At 48.9% G+C, this 23,302-nt stretch overlaps 1 protein-coding gene across 1 annotated transcript; it reads left to right on the top strand.

Moving 5' to 3' along the window:
* The first annotated feature begins 515 nt into the window (after positions 1 to 515).
* Positions 516 to 21,657, top strand: DUS3L (dihydrouridine synthase 3 like). Its single transcript, XM_035120032.2, has 13 exons — positions 516 to 689; positions 3,653 to 3,965; positions 4,515 to 5,120; positions 6,357 to 6,398; positions 8,631 to 8,783; positions 10,286 to 10,402; positions 13,087 to 13,152; positions 13,669 to 13,779; positions 15,787 to 15,883; positions 17,574 to 17,649; positions 19,229 to 19,417; positions 20,424 to 20,552; positions 21,482 to 21,657. The coding sequence occupies exons 1-13, from the start codon at positions 655 to 657 to the stop codon at positions 21,552 to 21,554; spliced, it is 2,007 nt and encodes a 668-aa protein (XP_034975923.1). The 5' UTR covers positions 516 to 654; the 3' UTR covers positions 21,555 to 21,657.
* Positions 21,658 to 23,302: the final 1,645 nt, after the last annotated feature.

Here is a 23,302-nt window from a genome sequence, read left to right as displayed (position 1 = left end):
TATATGTGACATAAATTCAACTTCTTCTCATTCAATCATATACAAAAATAATACAAAAAACAAAATACATAATTCAACATAGGTTCTTCTTCGCAATGTGAACAGTATACCATCCTTATATTTCATCCTATTTCTTCCCTCTTAGATAAAGTTTTTTTGAATTTTTCTTTTCTTTTCCCGTAAAACACTGAGGGTTGCTGCTTCCCAAACACAAAATCAATGCCATTTTTATTCTCTCTCCCGTCTATCATTTAAGCCCCGCCCTCCGAGGCCCTGCCCTCCCGCTTTCCCCAATCCCAACCCGCCCTTTCCGCTAAGCCCCGCCTCTCCCTCCTTCCCAACCTTCTCTCCCGCGCAAGGTAAAAAAAAGCTTAGACGGAACCTCCGGCAGGGGACGCTAGAATCCTTTGCTCTTCCTCCTTCCTCCCTGGTCGGCGTCGCTCTAGTAACTCGGCCTCCACGCTCCAGGCAGAGGAAGCGGAAGCGGCCGGGTAGGTTCCGGTTTGGTACCGGAAGCGCTCGAAGCCACGCTGTGCGGCTGCTGCGGGGGTGCTGAATGCCGCGCGTGATCGCGCTGCCTGTCTGAATTGCTCGGAAGGCGGAGGGTGTGGGCCTGGGGAGGGCTGTGGGTGTGTGGCTCTCGCCCCCACCCCAATGGAGGCTGCTGGGGTGGCCCCTATCAGAGCCCAGTGAGTATTAGGGTGCCCATCCTCCGCACCCCAAACCTTCCTTAGACCCCCCCTCCCTCGTTCCCTTCCCTAGTTCTGCACCCCAAGGAACATAGGAAGCCGCCCTATACTGAACCCATTGGTCCCTCTTGCTCAGTAACTCCTGCACTGACAGGCAGCGTCTTTTCGGGGGTGGGGCGTGTGGCCTTGGAATGTTAATAATAATAATTATTTTTAGCTCCCATTAGAATATTAGCATGCCCATTCCTAGGCTGATGCCCAAATAATAATAATAATAATTTATTTTTCATACCCCACCCATTTGGCTGGGTTTCCCCAGCCACTTTGGGCAGCTCCCATTAGAATATTACCTTGGGCCTGCCCATTCTTAGGCTGATGCCTTAATAATAATAATAATAATAATAATAATAATAATAATTTTTATATATACCCCACACATCTGGCTGGGTTTCCCCAGCAACTGTGGGCGGCCCCCAGCAGAATATTAAAAACATGATAAATACACCAAACACAAACAACTTCCCTAAACAGGGCTGCCTTAGGATGTCTTCTAAAAGTCAGATAGTTGTTTGTTTCCTTGACATCTGATGGGGTGGGTGGGCGTTCCACAGGACAGGCACCACTACCGAGGAGGCCCTCTGCCTGGTTCCCTGTAACCTCGCTTCTCGCAGGGAGGGAACTGCCAGAAGGCCCTCGGAGCTGAACCTCAGTGGGGGGTGGAGATGCTCCTTCAGGTATACTGGGCCAAGGCCATTTAGGGCTTTCAAGGTCAGTACCAACTTGGGGGGGGGGGTTGAACCCGAGCTCTTCTGCGTGCAAAGCAGGCAGCCCTCCTCTCCACTGGCTATAACCCCCCCCCCAAAAAAAATAACCCAACCACCATCATTTTCCCTTTCAACACCTCTACCCCCAATTTCAGTCTGCTGACCTTGGCTCCTGCTGCCTCTACTTCCCCTCTCAACCCCCACTCCAGTAGGAAGCCGTTAAAAGCAACAGCGCAGGGCAGCAGATCGGGGCTGGGGGATTTTTTTATTGGTATATAACTGGTTGAAAGGCTCTGAATGGCGGTGTTGGTTTGTTTTTTTAAACAAAGTTTCTGATCAGATAAAAATAGCGATTGGTTTTAAAAAGCGGGAAGGTGAGGAGGGTTAAGCTCTCAGTCACTTTGCGAAGCAGACCATATACATCCCCCAACATAACTCTTTGCCTAGAAAAGGCTGTCTCATGCCAAGTTGGACCACTGGGACTGCCCAGCACATTTCTGTCTGAGGGAGTTTGCCACGGTCTAATGCAGGCCTCCCCAAACTGCGGCCCTCCAGATGTTTTGGCCTACAACTCCCATGATCCCTAGCTAAGAGGACCAGTGGTCAGGGATGGTGGGAATTGTAGTCCAAAACATCTGGAGGGCCGAAGTTTGGGGATGCCTGGTCTAATGCAAAGCAGTTAAGACCCTTTCCAAGGAAATGAGCCTGGAGTTTCCCCACATGCAAATCATGTGCTCCGTTATAGAGCTAATAATAATAATAATAGTAATAATAATAGATTTTATTTATACCCCGCCCTCTCCAGCCAAGACTGGGCTCAGAGTGGCTAACACCGGATATAAAACAATTGATTAAAATACAGGTTAAAAACAAGATTAAATACAACATTAAAATGCAGCCTCTTTTCAATAGAATCTCAAATCAAAATTGTTTGGGGAGGGAAATGTCAAATCTTCACCAAGCCAACTATCCAGACTGGTCCTACGTGGGCCAGAAAAAAGCCAGGGAAGTCCCCAAATATGAGTTCCATCAAAGGAAAGAGGGGGAGAGGATCAAGTTGATCAAGCTGCAGCTTCTGGTAATCTGCTCACCAAGTAGTGCAGCAATAAAATTGCTAGCACATTTGCAAAGCTAAGCCAAGTCCGGTATAGTTTCAAATTGGATGGGGGACGACGACTGCATTTTGGGCATTCGTGCATTGCAGTGGGTTGGACTAGATGATCTTTGGGGGTTCCTTCCAACTCTACATTTCTATAATTCTATGAAAGATTTAAGATTGTGATTAAGGGTTGCAAAGCAAATGGTAACTTGGTAGCTTTGCAACATGTGCCGCAGGGCTTCCCTTACAGGAGGATTCCAACTCCTATGAATGTTTCCTAAACCCGTAACCTTCGTTCATGACGCAAATTTCTGATGGGTCATTTTCTCTTTTAAAAAGACAAAGCGTCTCAGACACGTATGCACGGAGCTTCTTGGAGCACGTGTGGGGTTTTCATTTTTATTTGAGAGCCCACAGGGTGGTGTAAGTGACTAGAGTATTAGACTAGGACCTGGGAGACCAGGGTTCAAATCCCCTCTCAGTTATGAAGCTCAGTGGGTGACCTTGGAGTCAGTCACGGTCTCTCAGCTTTTGCAGGATTGTGGGAAGGATAAAATGGGGAGGAGGCAGAGAAACATGTTTGCAATCTTGAGACCACTGGAGAAAAGATGGAAAATAAATGCAATAATAAATAAACTTTAAAAAAATTATTGGGGGTTGGGGTGCAGATTCATCTGATGGGAAGTATTTTTGTCACCGTGTGGTAAAACAGAACCCTTATTCTTGAATATTCTTGAACCCTTGGTTCTTGAATTTAATCCGTTCCGGGAGTCCGTTTGACTCCCGAAACCGTTCGAAAACCAAGGCGCGGCTTCCGATTGGCTGCAGGAGCTTCCTGCACTCAGTCGGCAGCCGTGTCGGACGTATGGCTTCCGAAAAACGTTCACAAACCGGAACACTTAGTTCCGAATTTGCGGCGTTCAGGAGCCAATTTGTTCGACAACTGTACTGTAGTTAAGTTCTGATTTAAAAACCGGTAAATCGATAAATCTCAAAAATGTAGCCCTCTACTGACTTAACCCCCCTCATTGTCTCTATGAAGCATCACCCGTAGGTAATGTGGTGTGGACACAAAGCTTCGTAACCTTTTTCCCCTATAGGTACCTCTCTACAAAGGAAAAGTTCCACACGTACCTTGATCGGGAAGGGGAGGTGACGAATGAGAAAGATGTGCTAGCTGCGGAGGACAGTGCAGAGAATAATACCAGTGGAGACCTGAATGAGCCTCCTGCCAAATTGCAGAAGCTGGGGAAAGATGGAAGCAATGCAGAAGAAAGGAGCCCGGCGGAAGAGGAAAACAGAACTGCGAAGGAGCCTCAGGGCCAAAAGAGGGCCCGGGGGCAGAATAAGGGCCGCCCTTGCATGAAGCCGACTCACTACGAGAAGAACCGCCTCTGCCCATCAGTCGTCCAGGTAAACTGTGTGAGGATGATTAGGACTTGATGAACAGATTGACAAAATTTGAGAGCTAGCCCTCTTAATGGCATGGGGATGCGGGTGGCGCTGTGGTCTAAACCTTGCCGATCAGAAGGTCGGCGCTTCGAATACCTGCGACGGGGCGAGCTCCTGTTGCTCTGTCCTAGCTCCTGTCAACCTAGCAATTCAAAAGCACACCAGTGCAAGTAGGTAAATAGGTACCGCTGCGGCAGGAAGGTAAACGGCGTTTCCGTGCACTTCGGTATCCGTCACGGTGTCCCGTTGCGCCAGAAGCGATTTAGTCCTGCTGGCCACATGACCAGGAAGCTGTACGCCAGCTCCCTCGGCCTATAGAGCGAGATGAGCGCCGCAACCCCAGAGTCGTCCACAACTGGACCTAACGGTCAGGGGTGCCTTTACCTTTAAAATGGAGGTTGCTGAAGCATAGGGTGTAAGATGATCAGGGCACGACCTGCAACTTCATACTGTATATATTTAAAAACCTATGCTACCCTCCTTTAAAGCAGCCTTTTTCTCTTGTTGAAGGAACGGGCCGATAAGTGCTTCTTTGGCTCACGCTGCCGTTTCCTACACAGCGTCAAAGAATATATGGCCACCAAGCCACCAGACCTTGGAGACAGCTGCATACTCTTCAAGATGTTCGGCAGGTGCATGTACGGGGTCACCTGCCGGTTTGCTGCAACCCACCTGGGCGAGGACTACGAGAACGTCGTCAATGAAGGCCTTTTGAAGCAGCGGGAAGGGAATCCGCCGACCGTGAAGAACAGCCTCGGCAAAGACCTCCAGCAGCAGCTGCGCAAGAAGAAGTTTCCTTTCGACAAGTCCAGCCAGTACCTCTGCCGCTTAGCTAAGCCCAACCATGCGAAGGGGGCTGGGAGCCAAGTGGCGATCACACACCCCGCTGTGGGGAGAGAGGCCGCGAACTCTTCTGCCTCTCCAGGAAGTGTGGATCTCAGAGCTGCAGAAGAAGAGGTGGCAAAGGTTGTTCCTTCGTCGCCAAAAGAAGGTCCCACGGTGCAGGAACTAGAGAGTCCAGGTCAGCCGCTGGACACAATGGAATCCGCACTCAAAACGTCTGGGGTTGTGACAGATGAAGATATTGTGAAACTCAGACCGTGTGAGAAGAGAAAGGTAAGGGCTGTTTGTGTTACCATTTTCCTTTTAGTTATTCAGAGCGATGCAGAGGTTTCGCCCTCAAACCTCAGGGATGAATTAGACCAGGCATCCCCAAACTGCGGCCCTCCAGATGTTTTGGGCTACAACTCCCATGATCCCTAGCTAACAGGACCAGTGGTCGGGGAAGATGGGAATTGTAGTCCAAAACATCTGGAGGGCCGAAGTTTGGGGATGCCTGAATTAGACTCCACACACAGGACTTGGAAGATGAATCTTTACTTGTCAGGATGGCAACAAATGAGCAGTTTGCATTATTCATATATATTAAGTCCAAGGCAATGCATTTCTTGCCCTTGAGCCCAAGAGAGGGTTTAGTCCTTTTGCTTTCAAAACTCATTCGTGTTGTTGTTTAGTCATTTAGTCGTGTCTGACTCTTCATGATCTAAGTATAGACATTCCTTCTCCATGGTCAGATTTAATGTACTCCCCTCTGCCCTGTTGTAAGGCAGGTACGAGGGTAAACCTTATGAGACACGTATTTGCCCATGTGGCTCATCGGAAGGAGAAACAAATACACATGTATTGCTATACTGCAGCCTCTACGAGGATTTACGTTTGTCCTTTATTACCCCAGTTTTTCAAAAGTTCAAGTACGTAGCAGATGCCCAACGCCTGAGAGCCCTGGTAGAGGACAAGGACCCCGAAATCACGACCAATGTTGCAAAATTTTGTGTATCTGCTATTAGACGTAGGAAACAAGAGTTTCCCAACGGCAATTCGCAGGGGAATGCTAACATTTAATCTTATTATGTTTTTTTAACTCTAAAGTGTAATCGTTGTTCAATTTGTACTGAAATTGTCCCTGGTATCTTTTTATGTTATGCTCTGCCGACTCGCCACATGAGTCGAATTGGTCTGTGACCGTTCAATAAACTTTGATTTGATTTGAGAGACTCTTCATGACCCCATGGACCAGAGCACGCCAGGCACTCCTGTCTTCCACTGCCTCCCGCAGTTTGGTCAGACTCATGTTGGTCGCTTCTATAACACTGTCCAACCATCTCGTCCTCTGTCGTCCCCTTCTCCTTGTGCCCTCCATCTTTCCCAACATCAGGGTCTTTTCCAGGGATTCTTCTCTTCTCATGATGTGGCCACAGTATCCTTCATAGCAGTGCATAAATTATTAGCCCACAGTTAATAACCTCACCCTTCCCGACGCATGACTTACATATTCACGATTTTGTCTTACAGCTAAATCTCTGCGAGAAGCTTTATTTAGCTCCTTTAACAACGGTAGGTAGATGTTTGTTTGTTTGCTTGCTTGCTTGCTTTATAGACTTTCCTTCATCACAAGATCTCGGTGGTTCACAACCTAAAAATACAAGGTAAAAGCACACATAGTTAAAACAGAAACAACAAAACAATAGCCCCCTCTCCCACTAAAACATTTAAAAGGCTGTAGAATGTTAATTAGCCAAAGGAATGTTTTCACCTAAAGATACGTAACAAAGGCACCTGGTGAGTCTCTCTGGGGAAAGCATTGTTGCCACCTTCTGGGCCTCTGGTGGTGATTTCAGAGTCCTGGTTGGTACTTGAAGTATTACAGTACTACAGTCCTGAGCCATTCAAGGCTTTATAGGTCAAAACCAGCACTTTGAATTAGGCCCAGAAACTGACTGGCAGCCAGTGCAGTTGGGCCAGGATCAGTGCTATACGCTCAAACCGCCTTGTCCCGGTGAGCAGCTTGGTTGCCAAATTCTGCACCGGCTGAAGTTTCCGAACCATCTTCAGAGACAGCCCTACTACGTACAATGTGTTGCAGTAATATTACCTGGAAGCTACCAGAGCACAGATGACAGTAGTTAGGCCACCTCTGCCCAGATAGGGACGTAGCTGGGCCACCAGCGGAAGCTGGTGGAAGGTGCTTCGTGCCACTGAGGCCACCTGAGCCTCGAATGGCAGCAAGGGACCCAGGAGTTCCCCCAAGCTATGAACCTGCTCCTTCAAAGGGTGTGTAACCCCATCAAGAGCAAGTAACCTCCCATCCATCTGGTCTAGGGAACTGCCCGCTAACAGTGCCTATAACCGTGTTCTGGGTCGTGCTTCAGTTTGCGTGTCATCAGCATATTGCCAACAACGTACCGCAACTGGCTTTCCAATTCCCCTTTCTTTACCCGAGAATAGCTGCCCTCGTTACTCATACGTAGCTGAATCTTTGTCACCTTTCCCAATTCTTAAAACAAAACCTGCATGCCCCCTGGTTGCTGTGACAATTAAAGCATGCTAGTTTTTTTTGGGGGGGGGAGTTCTGCTTAAAAAGGTAAAGGAGCCCCTGACCATCAGGTCCAGTCGTGTCCGACTCTGGGGTCGCGGCGCTCATCTCGCTCTATAGGCCGAGGGAGCCGGTGTTTGTCCGCAGACAGCTTCCGGGTCATGTGGCCAGCATGACAAAGCTGCTTCTGGCAAACCAGAGCAGCACACGGAAACGCTGTTTACCTTCCCGCCAGAGCGGTCCCTATTTATCTACTTGCACTTTGACATGCTTTCGAACTGCTAGGTAGGCAGGAGCTGGGACCGAGCAACAGGAGCTTACCCCATTTGCAGGGATTCGAACCGCCGACCTTCTGATCAGCAAGCCCTAGACTCTGTGGTTTAACCCACAGCGCCACCTGGGACCCTTTTTGTTGTAAGAATTGGCTACTTTGGCCAATTCTTACAACAAAACCTGCATGCCCCCTGGTTGCTGTGACAATTAAAGCATGCTAGTTTTTTTTTGGGGGGGGGGAGTTCTGCTTAAGGCTTACAAAAACAAGATACAATGATACCTTGGTTCTCGAACAGCCAAGTTCATGAACAACTTAGAACCCGAACGTCCCAAACCTGGAAGTGAGTATTCGGTTCTCGGGTTTTTTTTAAAAAAAAGTAGAACGTGTTCTGAGCTTCCGCTTTTAGTGTTGTGCTTCCGTTTTTAGAGAGATCGCGCTGATTGGGCCGGTGAGGAAAAGCGTCCCAGCAGCGCTCTGAAGCCCAGCTGCTTTGGTGTGTGTGTGTGTGTGAGAGAGAGAGAGAGAGAGATCTCGAATGATTGCGTTGATTGGGGTGGTGGGGAGAAGCATTTTAGGGGTAGTTTTTCAACAGCCTGGAATGGATTAATCCATTTTGCATTACTTCCTATGGGAAATCGCGCCTTGGTTTTGGAAGGTTTTGGTTTCCAAAAGGGACTTCCGGAACGGATTAAGTTCGAGAACCAGGGTACCACTCTATCGGAACATTTGGCTGCGGTCTGGTTAGGAACAGGTGAAAAGCTGGAATGGTGAAGTTGCTGAAATGGATGGAAAGAGCCCTGGCGCTTAGCTGCAGGGTTGCAGCGCCAGCAGCTATTCCCGTTCAGCCCTCAAAACGCCGCACGCCGCGAGATCGGGCCGTGTCTTTGTTTAAACGCGGCGCCTTGCTTGTGCTGGCTCGAGACCTGCCCCGAGGCAACCGTAACCCTCCATTCTCCTGATTTCTTCTGGGGAATTTCAGTGCGGCAACCTTCCTTTCCGAAGAATATGCAAGCGGTTTGGGGCGGACGTCACCTGCGGCGAGATGGCTGTTTGCACGAACCTGCTTCAGGGGCAGTCGTCCGAGTGGGCATTGCTGAAGAGACACCACACAGAGGATCTCTTTGGCGTTCAGGTAGATTGACGGCGGACTTGCAATATGGCCATACTGGGGGCGAGGGGGGGGGAAGCGAGAACAGGAGCAAGCCGCTTCTTCTGCGGCTGATGGAGATAGCGCTGCTGGTCTTCTCCTGGTTGCCGTCTTCTGCCTGGCTGCCATGATGCGCAAAGTGGTCCCAGTTCCCCATGGCTGGTGGCAGAGGCTGGACTGTGCTTCCTTTCACCTCTGCCTTCCCACAGCCACTGGAGGTTGGAGAAGGGAGTTCTTCCTAGTTGGAGGAGAGGGAGAGAGAAGGCTCCCTGTAGCTCCTGAAGAAGCGTCTCCATCCCCATTGTTCTGCCTGGACACTGAGGTCCAGCTCCGAGGGCCTCCTGGTGGTTCCCTCCCTGCGAGAAGCGAAGTTACAGGGAACCAGGCAGAGGGCCTTCTCGGTAGTGGCACCCACCACCCTGTGGAACACCCTCCCATCAGATGTCAAGGAAATAAACAACACTCTGATGGCAGCTCTGTTTAAGAAAGCTTTTAATATTTGATGAATTATTGTATTTTAGTATTCTGCTGGAAGCAGCCCAGGGTGGCTGAGGAAACCCAGCCAGATGGGCGGGGTATAAATAATTTATTATTATTATTATTATTATTATTATTATTATTATTATTATTATTATTATTATTCCTCCGGCTGATAGATGCTCCCCCATGAGAAGCTAATAGGTCCTGATAACCCTCCCCTCCAGGTATTCCCAAAAGCCATTGCCAGCTCCATTTGGTAGTTAGCAGAAGTGAAGGTGGAAGGAGAAGATTCCCTTTTGTTCGGGGGTTTCTTTCTTTGTTTTTCATATTGTCTCCCTAGTTTGGGATACAATAAGCGCCTGTTTGGAGTTGCCTTGTTCTCCTAAATGATGGTTGACACTGGCCATAGTTTGTTGGGTTTAGACATAGCAAGTTAGGGCCGAGGCAGGTGCTCCCAGCCTCCTTGCAGCAGCACTGGAGGGAGGAGATAAGCCATGAAGCTCATGTGTTTTACTCTAAAACAGGCATCCCCAAACTGCGGCCCTCCAGATGTTTTGGCCTACAACTCCCATGATCCCTAGCTAACAGGACCAGCGATCGGGAAAGATGGGAATTGTAGTCCAAAACATCTGGAGGGCCGAGGTTTGGGGGTGCCTGCTCTAAATCATAGTATTTTAAGTCTCCCATATACCTGTCTGTCTTTTCACTGTATTCTATTGATATGTTTTGTTTTGATTTATGTAATACATGCTGAGTGGGGGTGCAAACCTCAAAAAGGCGATGTCACAGATGTGACAGGCGAGTTGGGGAATTCTTGCAGATAAATAATGCATAGCTGCCAAGTTATCCCTTTTTTAAAGGGATTTTCCCTTATGCTGAATAGGCTTCCTCGCGAGAAAAGGGAAAACTTGGCAGCTATGAATAATGTGGCACACGTGCAATGCCTATAAGCTGCTCTCGTGAGTTGGTGCACCCCTTTGACCCTCTTTCACCCTACGCCTCTGCAGCTGGAAGGAGCGTTCCCAGACACCATGACCAAGTGCGCAGAGCTTCTCAACCGGACCATCGAAGTGGATTTTGTGGACATCAATGTGGGCTGCCCTATCGACCTCATCTATAACAAGGTAGCCCGTTGATCCCTTCAAGCATGCTAGTGCTTTCAAGCACTAGGAAGTATCAAAAGTATTAAAAAGTGTCAAATGCAGCGTCATGTCTCAGAAGGCCCATAGATCAGTGGCGGAGCATTTGCTTTGCTTGCAAGATATCCCAGGTTCAATCTCTAGCATCTCTAGGACAAAGAGCTCCTGTCTGAAGCCCTGGAAAGCAGCTGCCAGTCAACATAGACAGCAGTGAGCTAGGTGGACCAGTGATTTGGTCTGACTCACTATCAGGCAGTTTCCTATATGTATTCCATTTCCAGCCTAGTTCCCACAGAGCTTGCCAACCTGTTTCTGGTCTAGGAAGGGCTCGCAGAATCGATAAATATCCCTCCACGTAGAAGCTTAGCATGTCAAGGAGAAGGTGCCTAGAGCAATGTAGTTTGACTCCCAAACACGTGGCTCCAAACTTTTCCCTTCTGATTTGTTTCTGAGGGTGCCGCACTTGAAATGAATTCCCCTGAGTCCCCTCGGATTAGACCCCCCCCCATTTACCTTTAAGGGACGCAGGTGGCGCTGTGGTCTAAACCACTGAGCCTAGGGCTTGCCGATTAGAAGGTTGGCGGTTCAAATCCCCACGACAGGATGGGCTCCCGTTGCTCTGTCCCTGCTCCTGCCAACAGGGACGTAGCCAGGATCAAAATTGGGGGGGGGCAAGGGGGGCCAAGGCACGGGGGGAGGGGCCACAGTGGGGCAAAGAAAGCCATGGTCGTTCAGGGGCGAGGGGGCGCCAGGATCAGCCCGAAATCGGGCTGCTCCGACCCCACTCCTCCCCCTCTTCAACCGACAGGGGCGAGGGGGGCCAGGATCAGCCCGAAATTGGGCTGCTCTGACCCCCTCCTCCCCCTCCGCAATCGGCAGGGGCGAGGGGGCGCCAGGATCAGCCCAAAATCGGGCTGCTCCGACCCCCTCCTCCCCCTCCGCGATCGCCGGGGCAGGTGGAGGGAAAGCTGGCTTTCCCTCCACCCGCCCCACAGCCAGCAAGGGAGAAGGGAGACGTCCCTTCCATGTGCTGCTCTGGTTTCACCAGATGCGGCTTAGTCATGCTGGCCACATGACCCGGGGAAATTGTCTGAAGACAAACGCCTGCAGCTCCCTTGGCCTGTAAAGTGAGATGAGAACTGCAACCCCAGAGTTGTTCGCGACTGGACTTAACTGTCGGGTCCTTTTCCTTTACCTTTAATTTTCCCTTCAATTCAATTCAACTCAGCCCGTTACTTAGCTTGAAAGCGATGGGGAGCCTAAAGGAACTTCTCCAAGTCTTACAAAATTGCAGCTCACCTTTTTTTCTTTTAAAGCAAAAGTTCTGCCAAGTTTGGCACTTCTCCCTCCTTCCAGCTGATGGACCTGTGGCAAAACCTATGGGAAGCCCAGACCATCAAGGACTGAAATCAGTTCTAATAATAATAATAATAATAATACCTTTATTGTCATTGTACAACCTGTGTACACTGAGATTAAATGAGCCTCCCTCCAAACATTCAATCTCTTATCGAACAACACCCCTCCTCGCAAGTCAGTTTCACTATGTTATTTTTTGTTCAGCAGCCTAACAACCCACGGATAAAAGCTATTTTTTAGCCTGTTGGTACGGCTGATTATACTTCTATACCTCCTGCCCGAGGATAAAAGATTAAAGAGGTGATGGCCGGGGTGTGAGTCATCCCTGAGAATTTTTCTCGCTCTCCTAAGGCAACAATCCCTTGCAATGTCATCTAGCGCAGTGTTTCCCAACCTTGTGCCTCCAGATGTTTTGTGACTACAATTCCCATCATTCCTGAGTCTTGCTAGCTAGGGATGATGGGAGTTGTAGTCCAAAAACAGCTGGAGGCACAAGGTTGGGAAACACTGACCTAGCGGACTCAAGGGACAGCCCATGATACCATGTGCTGTATTCACCACCCTCTGTAGGGACTTTCTGTCCATGGCTATCAGGCCAGCATACCACACTGTGATACAATATGAAAGGACACTTTCTATTGTGGGCCAGTAAAAGGAGTTCATCAGTTGTTGTTTAACATTATTCTTTTGCAAGACCCTGAGGAAATGGAGTCTCTGTTAGGCCTTCCTAACCACCTGAGTTATATTGTTTTTCCAAGTGAGGTCTTCACTAAGGTAAACTCCCAGGAATTTAAAGGAGGAGACTCTCCACACAGCCCCCCCCCAATATACAACAGGGCAGGTTCCCCTCTCTTCCTCCGGAAGTCCAACACTATCTCCTTTGTCTTACTAATATTTAGGTGCAAGTTATGATACTTTTTGAACCTCTCCCCTGTACGCTGTTTCATCTCTGCCTGCATTTAGGCCCATTATGGTAGTATCATCTGCAAACTTAAGAATTACTGTGGATGGATCAGATGATATGTGTGCAATGAGTACAGGTAGGGACTTAGCACACATCCCTGTGGGGTGCCAGTGCTAAGCTTCAGGGAGGTAGAATGTAACAGTCCCAATCCTCACTGTTTGTGTCTGATCCCTCAAAAAGTCTTTAATCCAGTCACAGATGGTAGAAGAAAGTTCCAGATCTGCCAGCTTTTTAATAAGAATGTCTGGGAGAATGGTATTAAAAGCCAAGCTTTTAATCAATAAACAACATTCTGATAATGAAATTATGACCTTAACCCTCCCTCACCTCTCCTTTCTCTTCCAAGGGGGGAGGATGTGGCTTAATGAACCGCCCCAACAAGTTCGAGCAGATTGTCCGAGGCATGAACTATGTAAGTTGGGTTTGGGTGTGGTTTTTTTTCTTGGCTGGCTCCTAGCAGTCCTGGATTTCGTTCATGCTTCTGATCCTCCACGCTGCTCCTTCTTGCAACCACAACCATCCCCTTCGTCTCACCTTTGCACAGCGTTGCATATTCTTCAAGCTTTGAGCTGTTTATTGGCTGCTTCTTTGTGATGAATGTGTCCAGGGCCCAGGGCAGACCAGCAAGATGGGTGGGGTATCATAACCATCGCAATATTATTAATACAAGGCCCTTGTGGTGGGGCGTGGGGTTCTTCCTGCTTCTCTCAGTGGTGGAGGGCTGGCTTTTGAGTTTCCCATCTGGTACAGAAGTCGCTGGTCTCAGAAAGGGATTATTCTACTCTGTGGCCCCCTCTGTGCATTCTCAGAGCAGCCGTTGGTGAAAGATTTCGGCAAAGGAATCTCCAAAGAGTCCAGCTTCTTTGCGCTCAGGTTCGGCTTCCGAGGCGCACTTCGCTTGGCTCATTGTTCCTCTTTTCTTTGGCAGGTGCTGGATGTTCCCTTGACTGTGAAGATCCGGACCGGGGTGCAAGAGAAAACCAACCTGGCTCACAAGCTAATTCCCAGCATCCGGGAGTGGGGAGCCTCTATGGTCACGGTACAGTAGCCTTCTTTAACCCACATTCAGATAAGCAGTAACTTCATTAAAAACAAAACAAGAAACTGCATCCACCCTACTACCATCAGACTAGTCCAGGGTTTATCAACCTGGTCCCTACTGCCCACTTGTGGTGGGCGTTTGAAGATTCTAGGTGGGTGGTAGGGGGTCCTATGGCACAAGCTGAATCCTTCCATCGAGCACTGGTGGGCGGTAAGGGAATCTTACCATCAAGAAAGATGCATTAGTGGGAGGTAGGTATAAAAAGGTTGACTACCCCTTTTTGAACCAGGGACCCAGGTGGCGCTGTGGTTAAACCACTGAGCCTAGGGCTTGCTGATCAGAAGGTCGGCGGTTTGAATCCCTGTGACGGGGTGAGCTCCCGTTGCTCGGTCCCAGCTCCTACCAACCTAGCAGTTCGAAAAAACGTCAAAATGCAAGTAGATAAATAGGAACCGCTACAGCGGGAAGGTAAACGGGGTTTCCATGTGCTGCTCTGGTTTGCCAGAAGCGGCTTTGTCATGCTGGCCACATGACCTGGAAGCTATACGCCGGCTCCCTCGGCCAATAATGCGAGATGAGCGCCACAACCCCAGAGTTGGTCATGACTGGACCTAATGGTCAGGGGTCCCTTTACCTTTACCCCTGATCTAGGCCAACATGCTGTTGTTTCCAGCAGTGGCCAGCCAGATTTTAATTTTATTTTATTTTATTTAAAGGTAAAGGGGCCCCTGACCATCAGGTCCAGTCGTGTCTGACTCTGGGGTTGCGGCGCTCATCTCGCTCTATAGGCCGAGGGAGCCGGCGTTTGTCCGCAGACAGCTTCCAGGTCATGTGGCCAGCATGACAAAGCTGCTTCTGGCGAACCAGAGCAGCGCACGGAAACACCGGAGCGGTCCCTATTTATCTACTTGCACTTTGATGCGCTTTCGAACTGCTAGGTGGGCAGGAGCTGGGACCGAGCAACAGGAGCTCACCCCGTTGCAGGGATTCGAACCGCCGACCTTCTGATTAGCAAGCCCTAGACTCTGTGGCTTAACCCACAGCGCTGATTAAGTTTCTTAGCACAGGACAGTTTACAGTATAAAAACACGAAAATGCATAACATAACAACATACAAAACAATAACACTTCCCCCCTCCCCAAGCATACACATCTTAAAAGGCCATACTGTCAGAGACTGAGCAGAGGAGGAATGGTGGAGAAGAGCGGGACGGTATAGATTTACAACAGTGGTTTGCAGGAGGTCATAGCTTAGAGGCAGACGGGAAAGCTGGGAAATAATGGGACAGGAGAAGGAAGAAGCAGCACCAGGGGAGAGACAGCTGACAGATTCAGTGTCTTTAGAAAGCATTCCAGGCCCCCACCCCCAGAACATGGTGGGTCTTGAAGGTAGGAGAGCAAAGAGCTCACAGGCAAAAGGCACTTTCCAGCACCTGTAGCGATGACTCATGAGGACGTGGAAGAGACGGACGGAGTGGGATTTCACTCAGAGCAATGCCATTATTCTGAGAGGCCACATTCCCAAGTTTCTCTCTGTGAATATTGAATAAAAGCAGATGGTAAGGACTTTCCCTCGCTTGTCCAACCTAGACGTTAACCCAGGCATCCCCAAACTGCGGCCCTCCAGATGTTTTGGCCTACAACTCCCATGATCCCTAGCTAACAGGACCAGTGGTCAGGGATGATGGGAATTGTAGTCCAAGAGGGCCGAAGTTTGGGGGTGCCTGCGTGAACCCCTCGTGTGTGAGAGAGATCTCACACGCGCCTTACAATGCTGCCTTTGAGAAGCCCCTAGGCGAGACTCAAAGGCTTCAGCCTTCCCCTGCTCTTGCCCTTTGGCAACCAGTATCCTAAAGTAGACTGCCTCTGCATGTGGAGGTTCCATGTAGCAATTGCACCTTGTGGGGGTTGATAGACCACATCTCTGTTCTTACCTAAGCATTTCAAAAATGCCATTGGAATCTGTGACGGAGGCGTTAACTGTCCCTTTTCTGACCCCGTTAGCTTCATGGCCGGTCGAGAGAGCAGCGGTACACAAAGGCGGCAAACTGGGAGTACATAGCAGAGTGTGCAAAAATTGCCAGTCCGATGCCTCTTTTCGGTAGGTAGTTCTGTTCTTTCCACGTGCCGGTTTTGCTTCCTTTGTGTTGAATCCGGCGCTGCAACGTATTTGGAGCTTGGATATGTAATGCTTTGCTGCAATTTTGGGGTTTGGATTGCTTGGGCTGGGTTTGCCTCCCTCTCCATCAAGCCGCCTTTTCCTCCTCCTGCTTCTGCGAATCTTTGGAAAATCCATCTTTTCTCTTGCCATACAGTTAACCTTCCCATATTTGCACTACCACCCTGCCCCAAGCACAAGAACTCAAGGATGCTCAATGAAGTAAGTTCAGGACAGCCGAAAGACGCCTAACTTGTGGGATGAATTAAGATGATCAGAAATGTCCATGGGGGAGGAAGAGAGGTCTGCCAGCTATGACCACTAAAACCTCTGTATTCAGATGCACTTCACCCCAGTTCCAGTTGCTTGATGATTGGTAGGGGGGCGGGGGCAACAGCAGAGGAGGGTTGTTGTTTTCAGTCTCTTCCTGGAGGCATCTGGCTGGCTACTGGTCAGAAACAAGATGCTGGTCAATATAGACCTTCCTTAGTCTGGCCCATCAGAACTCTTCTTCGTTGATCAGTGGTCAGCAGCCGAGCTAGCCTGTGGGCTGGCACAAAGAACATCACAGGGGTCACGGAGCAATTTGTCTCTTTCCTCCTCTCTGAAATCTCTAGTTTGGACTCCTGCCTCTTCTTGGAGGTGAGTGGAGACTACAGAAGACGTGCGGCTCGTTGTTGCCCGGTCATTCGGAACAGTTTCCCTCTTTCCTTGAAGACATCAATAAATACTTTGGATTGGAGAAGCTCTTTTTAGTGCCATCAGGAAGGGGCAGGCCTGGTGGCAGTCAGATCTGGGTCAGATCTGGACCGGAAGCTGCCTGCTGGTTCTCCTGTTTCTTAGATAGTAAGCTTCCTGGGCAGCGCTCTGCATGCTGCCACCACAAAATAAAAAGGGAGGAGGAGGAGGTGTCTTAAGTGTTAGTGGGTTTTTTTGTGCAACCTCAACCTCGTTTACAGACAGGGCTGTTTCAAATCCATTTACAGTCGTACCTTGGTTTTCAAACGCCTTGGGAGTCGAATGTTTCGGCTCCCAAAGATCGAAAACCAGAAATGATTCTTCCAGTTTTTTCAAAAGTTCTTTGGAACGCAAATGTCCAACAGGACTTCCGTAGCTTCCAATTGGCTGCAGGAGCTTCCTGCAACCAATTGGAAGCCACGCCTTGGTTCCCGAACGTTTTGGAAGTCGAACGGACTTCCAGAACAGATTCAGTTTGACTTTCAAGGTACCACTGTACTTGCAAAAGGCATCACTGTGGCCAGGCACAGTTGAATGAGCCATAAATAAGTGGTCAGAACTATTAAGAGAAGCAGCAAATTTTTATTAATAATAATAATAATAATAATACCCCACCCATCTGGCTGGGTTTCCCCAGCCACTCTGGGCGGCTCCCAACAGACTATTAAAAACACGCTAAAATATCAAACATTAAAAACTTCCTTAAACAGGGCTGCCTTCAGATGTCTTCCAAAAATCAGATAGTTGTTCATTTCCTTGACATCTGATGGGAGGGCGTTCCGCAGGGAGGGCGCCACCACCAAGAAGGCCCTATTGCCTGGCAAAAGTGTATCTGAAGTATTGGGGATTTCTTTGGTGACCCCTGAATTATTATTATTTTCCTTTTGGCACACAGGGAACGGAGATATCTTGTCTTTCGAAGATGCTGATCAAGCCATGCAGAGTGGAGTTTCGGGAATTATGATTGCTCGGCAAGTGTCTTCCCTTCGTTTTGGGTGGTCTGGAGGAGAAAACACCCTTTGTTACCCTCGTGGGTTCCCCCCCCCCCGCCCCCCAAGCAGAAGGTCCAGGTTCAGTCTCCAGCTTCTCCAGCTATGGCTGGGGGAAACTCGCACCTAAAACCCTGGGAAGCCAGTCAATGGCTGGGTTCAGTCAGACACAACTCTAAGCCTTGGATCAGCCTTGAGCAATTTAGTCTGTGTGTGATCTCTGCGCTAGTGCACGCAGCTGCTCAAGTTCTCCTGCTCTGCAGGGAAACAAGCTGCAGAGCAGGTAGCTTACATTTCTGCAGTTTGCCTTACTCCAAGCTGCAGCACGCATTAGCATGCAGCTCATGCACAGACACAAGGTCCTTTGTGGTTTAGGGGTTGTGTCAAAGCTCAGCCCGTGAAGACAGTACAGTCGTACCTTGGTTTTTCAAACAGCTTAGCTCTCGAACGTTTTGGCTCCCGAACTCTGCAAACCCGAAAGTGACGGTTCCAGTTTGCAAACTATTTTTGGAAGCCGAACGTCCGACGGGGCTTCCACGGCTCCCGACTGGCTGCAGGAGCTTCCCGCAGCCAATCGGAAGCCGCACATTGGTTTCCGAACGTTTTGGAAGTCGAACGGACTTCCGGAACAGATTCCGTTCGACTTCCAAGGTACGACTGCAGTAACTTACATGGTCTGGCACAGAGTTCACCGGGCGGTTCGGGTCACTCAGTTCCAAGGCTAAAAACGTACCTGGTGTAGCCCTGGGATCGGTGTATGAAGGCAGGTTCATAACTTCATTTCCCAGCCCCAAAGGACTAAGGTTAAGATTGCCATTACAAAATCGTGTCCAGCTGTAATAGCAGAAGCAGGCGTGGTTGTCACAGAAGGCAGGAGTGGCAAGGATCCTCATTTTGAAATAATGCATGGAGCTAAACAGAAAGAAAAGAGAATAATTCTGGACCTTGCTGAACACAACACTATACAGTAATGCTCGGGGGGTGGGGAGGAGGAGAGACTTGCTTAAGATCCATGTGGTTGAACATACGGTAGCCTAAGACCACATTATAGCCACGTCTTCCTAAAGGACATGGGCCAGATCTCTGCCACAGCTGCTGTTGCTACCCCTGCACACAATTCCTGCTTCTGGCTCCGTCTTTTGCTATTGGTCAGTGGTCATGCATCTGTTTGCAAGGAGAACGCTCCAGTTCAGTCCCCGGCATCTGGGAAAAGGCTTCGAGGGGATCACCGACTGGCAAATGGTCCTCTCCCGTTCCCTTAGATTTTGCGGGTGGTGGGGCTGTTTGAACATGAAATCACCTGGGGGTATCAAATCATAACGATGTGTTACTTTTGAATCCCAAAAGTTCCCCTAGTGGGTTCTCGCTATGCAAATCTAGATTGCAAAAATATTCGGTGACGTGCTCGTGTTTCTCCTCGCGGACTTACGTTCTGCCAGGGCGGCAGGCATACCACTCGGGGATTTGGTATTAGAACCTGAGCATTTCCGTGTGTGTGTGTGTGTGTACGCGTAGATTCTGCTCATGGTTTTCTCACGGCTGTCGTTCTTCCGGGCCACAGGGGGGCGCTGATCAAGCCCTGGATCTTCACTGAAATCAAAGAGCACCGGCACTGGGACATCTCGTCGGGAGAGAGGCTCGACATCCTCAAGGACTTCACCAACTACGGCTTGGAACATTGGGGCTCAGACACGCAGGGAGTGGAGAAAACCAGGAAGTTTCTGCTGGAATGGCTCTCCTTTCTCTGCAGGTAGAAGCTCCTCCTCAGCCCTTGCCAAGTCACTGCATTTTGCCTTTCCATCCAAGTAGTAATAGCAGCTGGCCTTGGGTTCCTGTAAGGCGCTTAGGTCAGTTCAGTTTTTGTAAGGAAGGCAAGACTGGATCCTGCAACAAACATCTTAACGCACCACTAAGTTTCTGCTATGTGTGACACGCTGCAGGGACAGCCTACTCAGCATCTGCTTCTCAGGCTTTGGAGATTTTGAGAAACAAGTTCATGTATTTTAAAAGCCTAGCTTGACACCGGGGAAAGCTAGAAACTTGCTGCTAGTGACGACCAGATACAGTGGTTGTTTTTTAAAGCACTATATACAGAATATGCCTGCTAAGTGTGAGTTCATAGTATCACTGCAATTAAAATTGGGGAAGCATCAAGAGAGATAGCTGCCGCTTCTTTCTTTATTCCTCAGTGGTGTTTTCTCCTCTCAAAAAGGCAGGGCTTCGCAACAGCCTTGTTTAAGACTGCCCTGTATCTCCCATGTTTATAGCTGGATTTGAATAAGCCTAACTTCTGGGGTGAGTGGGAAGAGCGACCCAGATGAGGCTGTTCTCCTACTGTCATGGAAAACGAGTCTTCCTTTTTTGGCACTTTGGCAGGTTGGAATGCGGGATGCCGCTGTGGTCTAAAACCACTGAGCCTCTTGGGCTTGCCAATCAGAAGGTTGGCAGTTCGAATCCAAGCAACGGGGTGAGCTCCTGTTGCTCTGTCCCGGCTCCTGCCTACCTAGCAGTTTGAAAGCAAGTAGATAAATAGGTGGGAAGGTAAATGGCCTTTCTGTGCGCTCTGGTTTCCGTCACAGTGTCCCGTTGCGCCAGAAGCGGTTTAGTCCTTCTGGCCACATGACCCAGAAAGCTGTCTGTGGACAAACGCCGGCTCCCTCGGCCTGAAAGCGAGATGAGCACCGCAACCCCATAGTCGTCTTTGATTGGACTTAACTGTCCAGGGGTCCTTTACCTTTACTTTTTTACTTTGGCAGGTACATTCCAGCCGGCTTACTGGAGCGCCTGCCTCAGAGGATTAACGAAAGACCCCCTTACTACATGGGCCGGGACTATTTGGAGACCTTAATGGCAAGCCAGAACGTGGGTGACTGGATTAAGATCAGGTAAAAAGGGTTTGAACTTTTGCCAAGCAGCGACAGTTTTCTGTGCATGTTAAGCACACAACTGCATTAGCTATGTAGAAGTGGGGGGGGGGGAGAGAGAAGCTGCTTCAGCTGCTATGAAGGCTGATGTAGAACCAGACCAGAAATGTGGGTTTTAGCCCCTGAAGGGAGTGATTAAAGTTAGAACCGGACCCTATTGCATCTGATGCAACACAAGCCATGGGGCTTCCTGTCTCCCAAATCCATGAGGGCCAGTGGCCCCTAGCTGAGGCTTCTGGCCTGTCCCACCCACAGCATCTTAAAAGTAGTCAAGAGTGGAGGTTACAAAAAGCTTGCATCAGCTAGGCAACATGAAAACCATTGATTCCGGCCAAACAGAGAGAACGCAGTGGGTGAATTTGATTTTGCAGAACACACACACACTTTCTGGATGGGTGAGGAGGGTTATGAGAAGGGAACAACTTTTCTTTCCCAAACCAGGACAAAACTCTTCTAGCCCAGCTGTGTGGGAAGGGAAGCTCATATCACTTGGCTGCGAATCTCGCTCAGATGGCCTTGGGCCTGATCTCCCAGCCTAACTTACCTCACATGCTTGTTGTGAGGTGCAAATCTCACTCTGAGCTCTTCAGAGGAACAAGGAGAAGTACAAAAAGGGCAATGCAAATTCTGTCCCAACATCCCAGCTAAATTGCCTTCCTCTCTGTCATTCTTTCCATAGTTCCTTCTAGAAATTGGGAGAATGGCATGCAGCGGTCTAAAATGTGCACCTCTGAGATTTCTGTCATGGCACTTGTGTGCCCTATGGGGTTTTCATTTCATAATAAGAGTTCAGGAGCCTGTCGTGCACAAGCTATCATCACAGGTGTGTGTGTGCTTTTGGAAGAATTTAGAGATGTGTCTGCAGTTTTCTCCATTTCTCCTCCTTGCAGTGAGATGCTTCTGGGTCCTGTTCCTGCCAGCTTCACTTTCCTTCCAAAACACAAGGCAAATTCTTACAAGTAGGAGGGCCATCGTCATTGGGGCAAGATGGGGGAGGCCCTGTCTCCAATGCACATCTTATGTATCCCTTGGTTTTGAATAATAATAATAAAAGTTCTATTTTTGATTTGGCCTCTGTGTGTAGTCTGCCTCGAGGATGATTGCCCCCGACAACCTCTCCAGGACATTTCAAGACGGCACCGATCCAGTTGCTTATACATGCATTTCATTGTCTGATCCAGGGTGAAGGGGACCTGTTAGCTGTTAAAACACATATGGAGTCCAGAGGGGGGAGTCTTAACAATGGTTTCAACTGGGGAAAGGGACAAAGAGGGTTTTGCCCTGCAGGAAGACGTTCAGCGAAACATACAGGAGGAAAACTCCCGCAGAATCGCACAGCCAATTAGAGCAGGTTCAACCTCAGCATCATGCCACTCTCAACTGGTTGTTAAGCAGCAACAACCCCCACTCCCTTAGGTGGAGAATGATTAATCCCTCAAGTTATGAAACTTTTGGGGGGCCAGTCACCACCTCTGTGTCAGCTGAACTTACTTCACAGGGTGGTGGTTGTGGATAAAATGGGGAGGAGGATAAATATGCCTGCCCATCTTGAGGTCCTCATAGAGGGAAAAGGTGGGTAGCAGAAATAATATTGCAGCATATTATTTAGACCTCATGAGAAGAGAAGACTCCCTGGAAAAGACCCTGATGTTGGGAAAGATGGAGGGCACAAGAAGGGGACAACAGAGGACGAGATGGTTGGACAGTGTTCTCGAAGCCACCAACATGAGTGACCAAACTGTGGGAGGCAGTGGAAGACAGGAGTGCCTGGCGTGCTCTGGTCCATGGGGTCACGAAGAGTCGGACACGACTAAACAACAAGTGTCCTTATTTTCCAGGGACACTCCTGGATTTACAGAAGCTGCCCTGGTTTCTGATTTGATTCCGGGATGTCTTGCTTTCCCTCTATTTTCATGGCAGAAATGTTGGAGGGGATGGTTATCCGACCCCCGAGCCAAGGAGATAAGTCACTATAAACAGGGGTGTCCAAACTTTTTCCAAAGAGGGCCAGATTTGATGAATCGTGAGGGCCGACCAAAGTTGTTGAGCTTTTTTAAGGATTGAAGAGCCGGATTAGGCCCCCAAAATGGACTTTGGACATGCTTGCTATAAAGCCTTTGTTTTTTAATGTTTAATGTTTCATTATCGCTTTTACAGTCAAACCTCGGCTCCCAAACACCTCCTTTGCCATACATTTCGGCTCCCAATGTTCCGGTTTTCGAATGTTTTTCAGAAGCTGAACGTCCGGCGCGTCTTTTGCTTGAGTGCAGGAAGCTTCTGCAGCCAATCAGAAGCCGCGCCTCAGTTGCTGAACATTTCGGAAGCTGAACAGGCTTCCAGAACGGATTAAGTTCGACAACCGAGGTTTGATAGTATATATGTTGGAAGCGGCCCAGAGTGGCTGGGGCAACCCAATCCGAAGGGCGGGGCATAAATAATAAAATTAAAATTGGCTGGTATGTATCATTGCAGGCAAGTGCTTTCTCTGTACGCTTGCTTCAAAAAAAAAAAAAAAACCCACTCCTGCTTAGACAACTCTAGAAAGTTGAGGTGGTTTTAATCTGTTTTATGGTGTTTTGACTTTTCTTATTAAAGTATGGCTGCACTTATTGTTATTACTATTATTTGGTCTTTTTGTATACCGCTTTGAAGGTTTGTTTACAATACTCAATCGACACACACACACACAGATATATTATTATTAATTTCAT

This window comes from Zootoca vivipara, chromosome 6 (assembly GCF_963506605.1).
Source record: "Zootoca vivipara chromosome 6, rZooViv1.1, whole genome shotgun sequence".
NCBI lineage: Eukaryota > Metazoa > Chordata > Lepidosauria > Squamata > Lacertidae > Zootoca > Zootoca vivipara.
This window is presented reverse-complemented; position numbering and strand designations above follow the sequence as displayed.

Excerpts from the sequence above, each read along its gene's own strand:
- DUS3L (XM_035120032.2), top strand. The coding sequence starts at position 655 with ATGGAGGCTGCTGGGGTGGCCCCTATCAGAGCCCA. Across the intron at positions 13,780-15,786 it reads GGGGAGCCTCTATGGTCACG|CTTCATGGCCGGTCGAGAGA; the intron begins GTACAGTAGCCT and ends TGACCCCGTTAG. Across the intron at positions 20,553-21,481 it reads GGTGACTGGATTAAGATCAG|TGAGATGCTTCTGGGTCCTG; the intron begins GTAAAAAGGGTT and ends TCCTCCTTGCAG.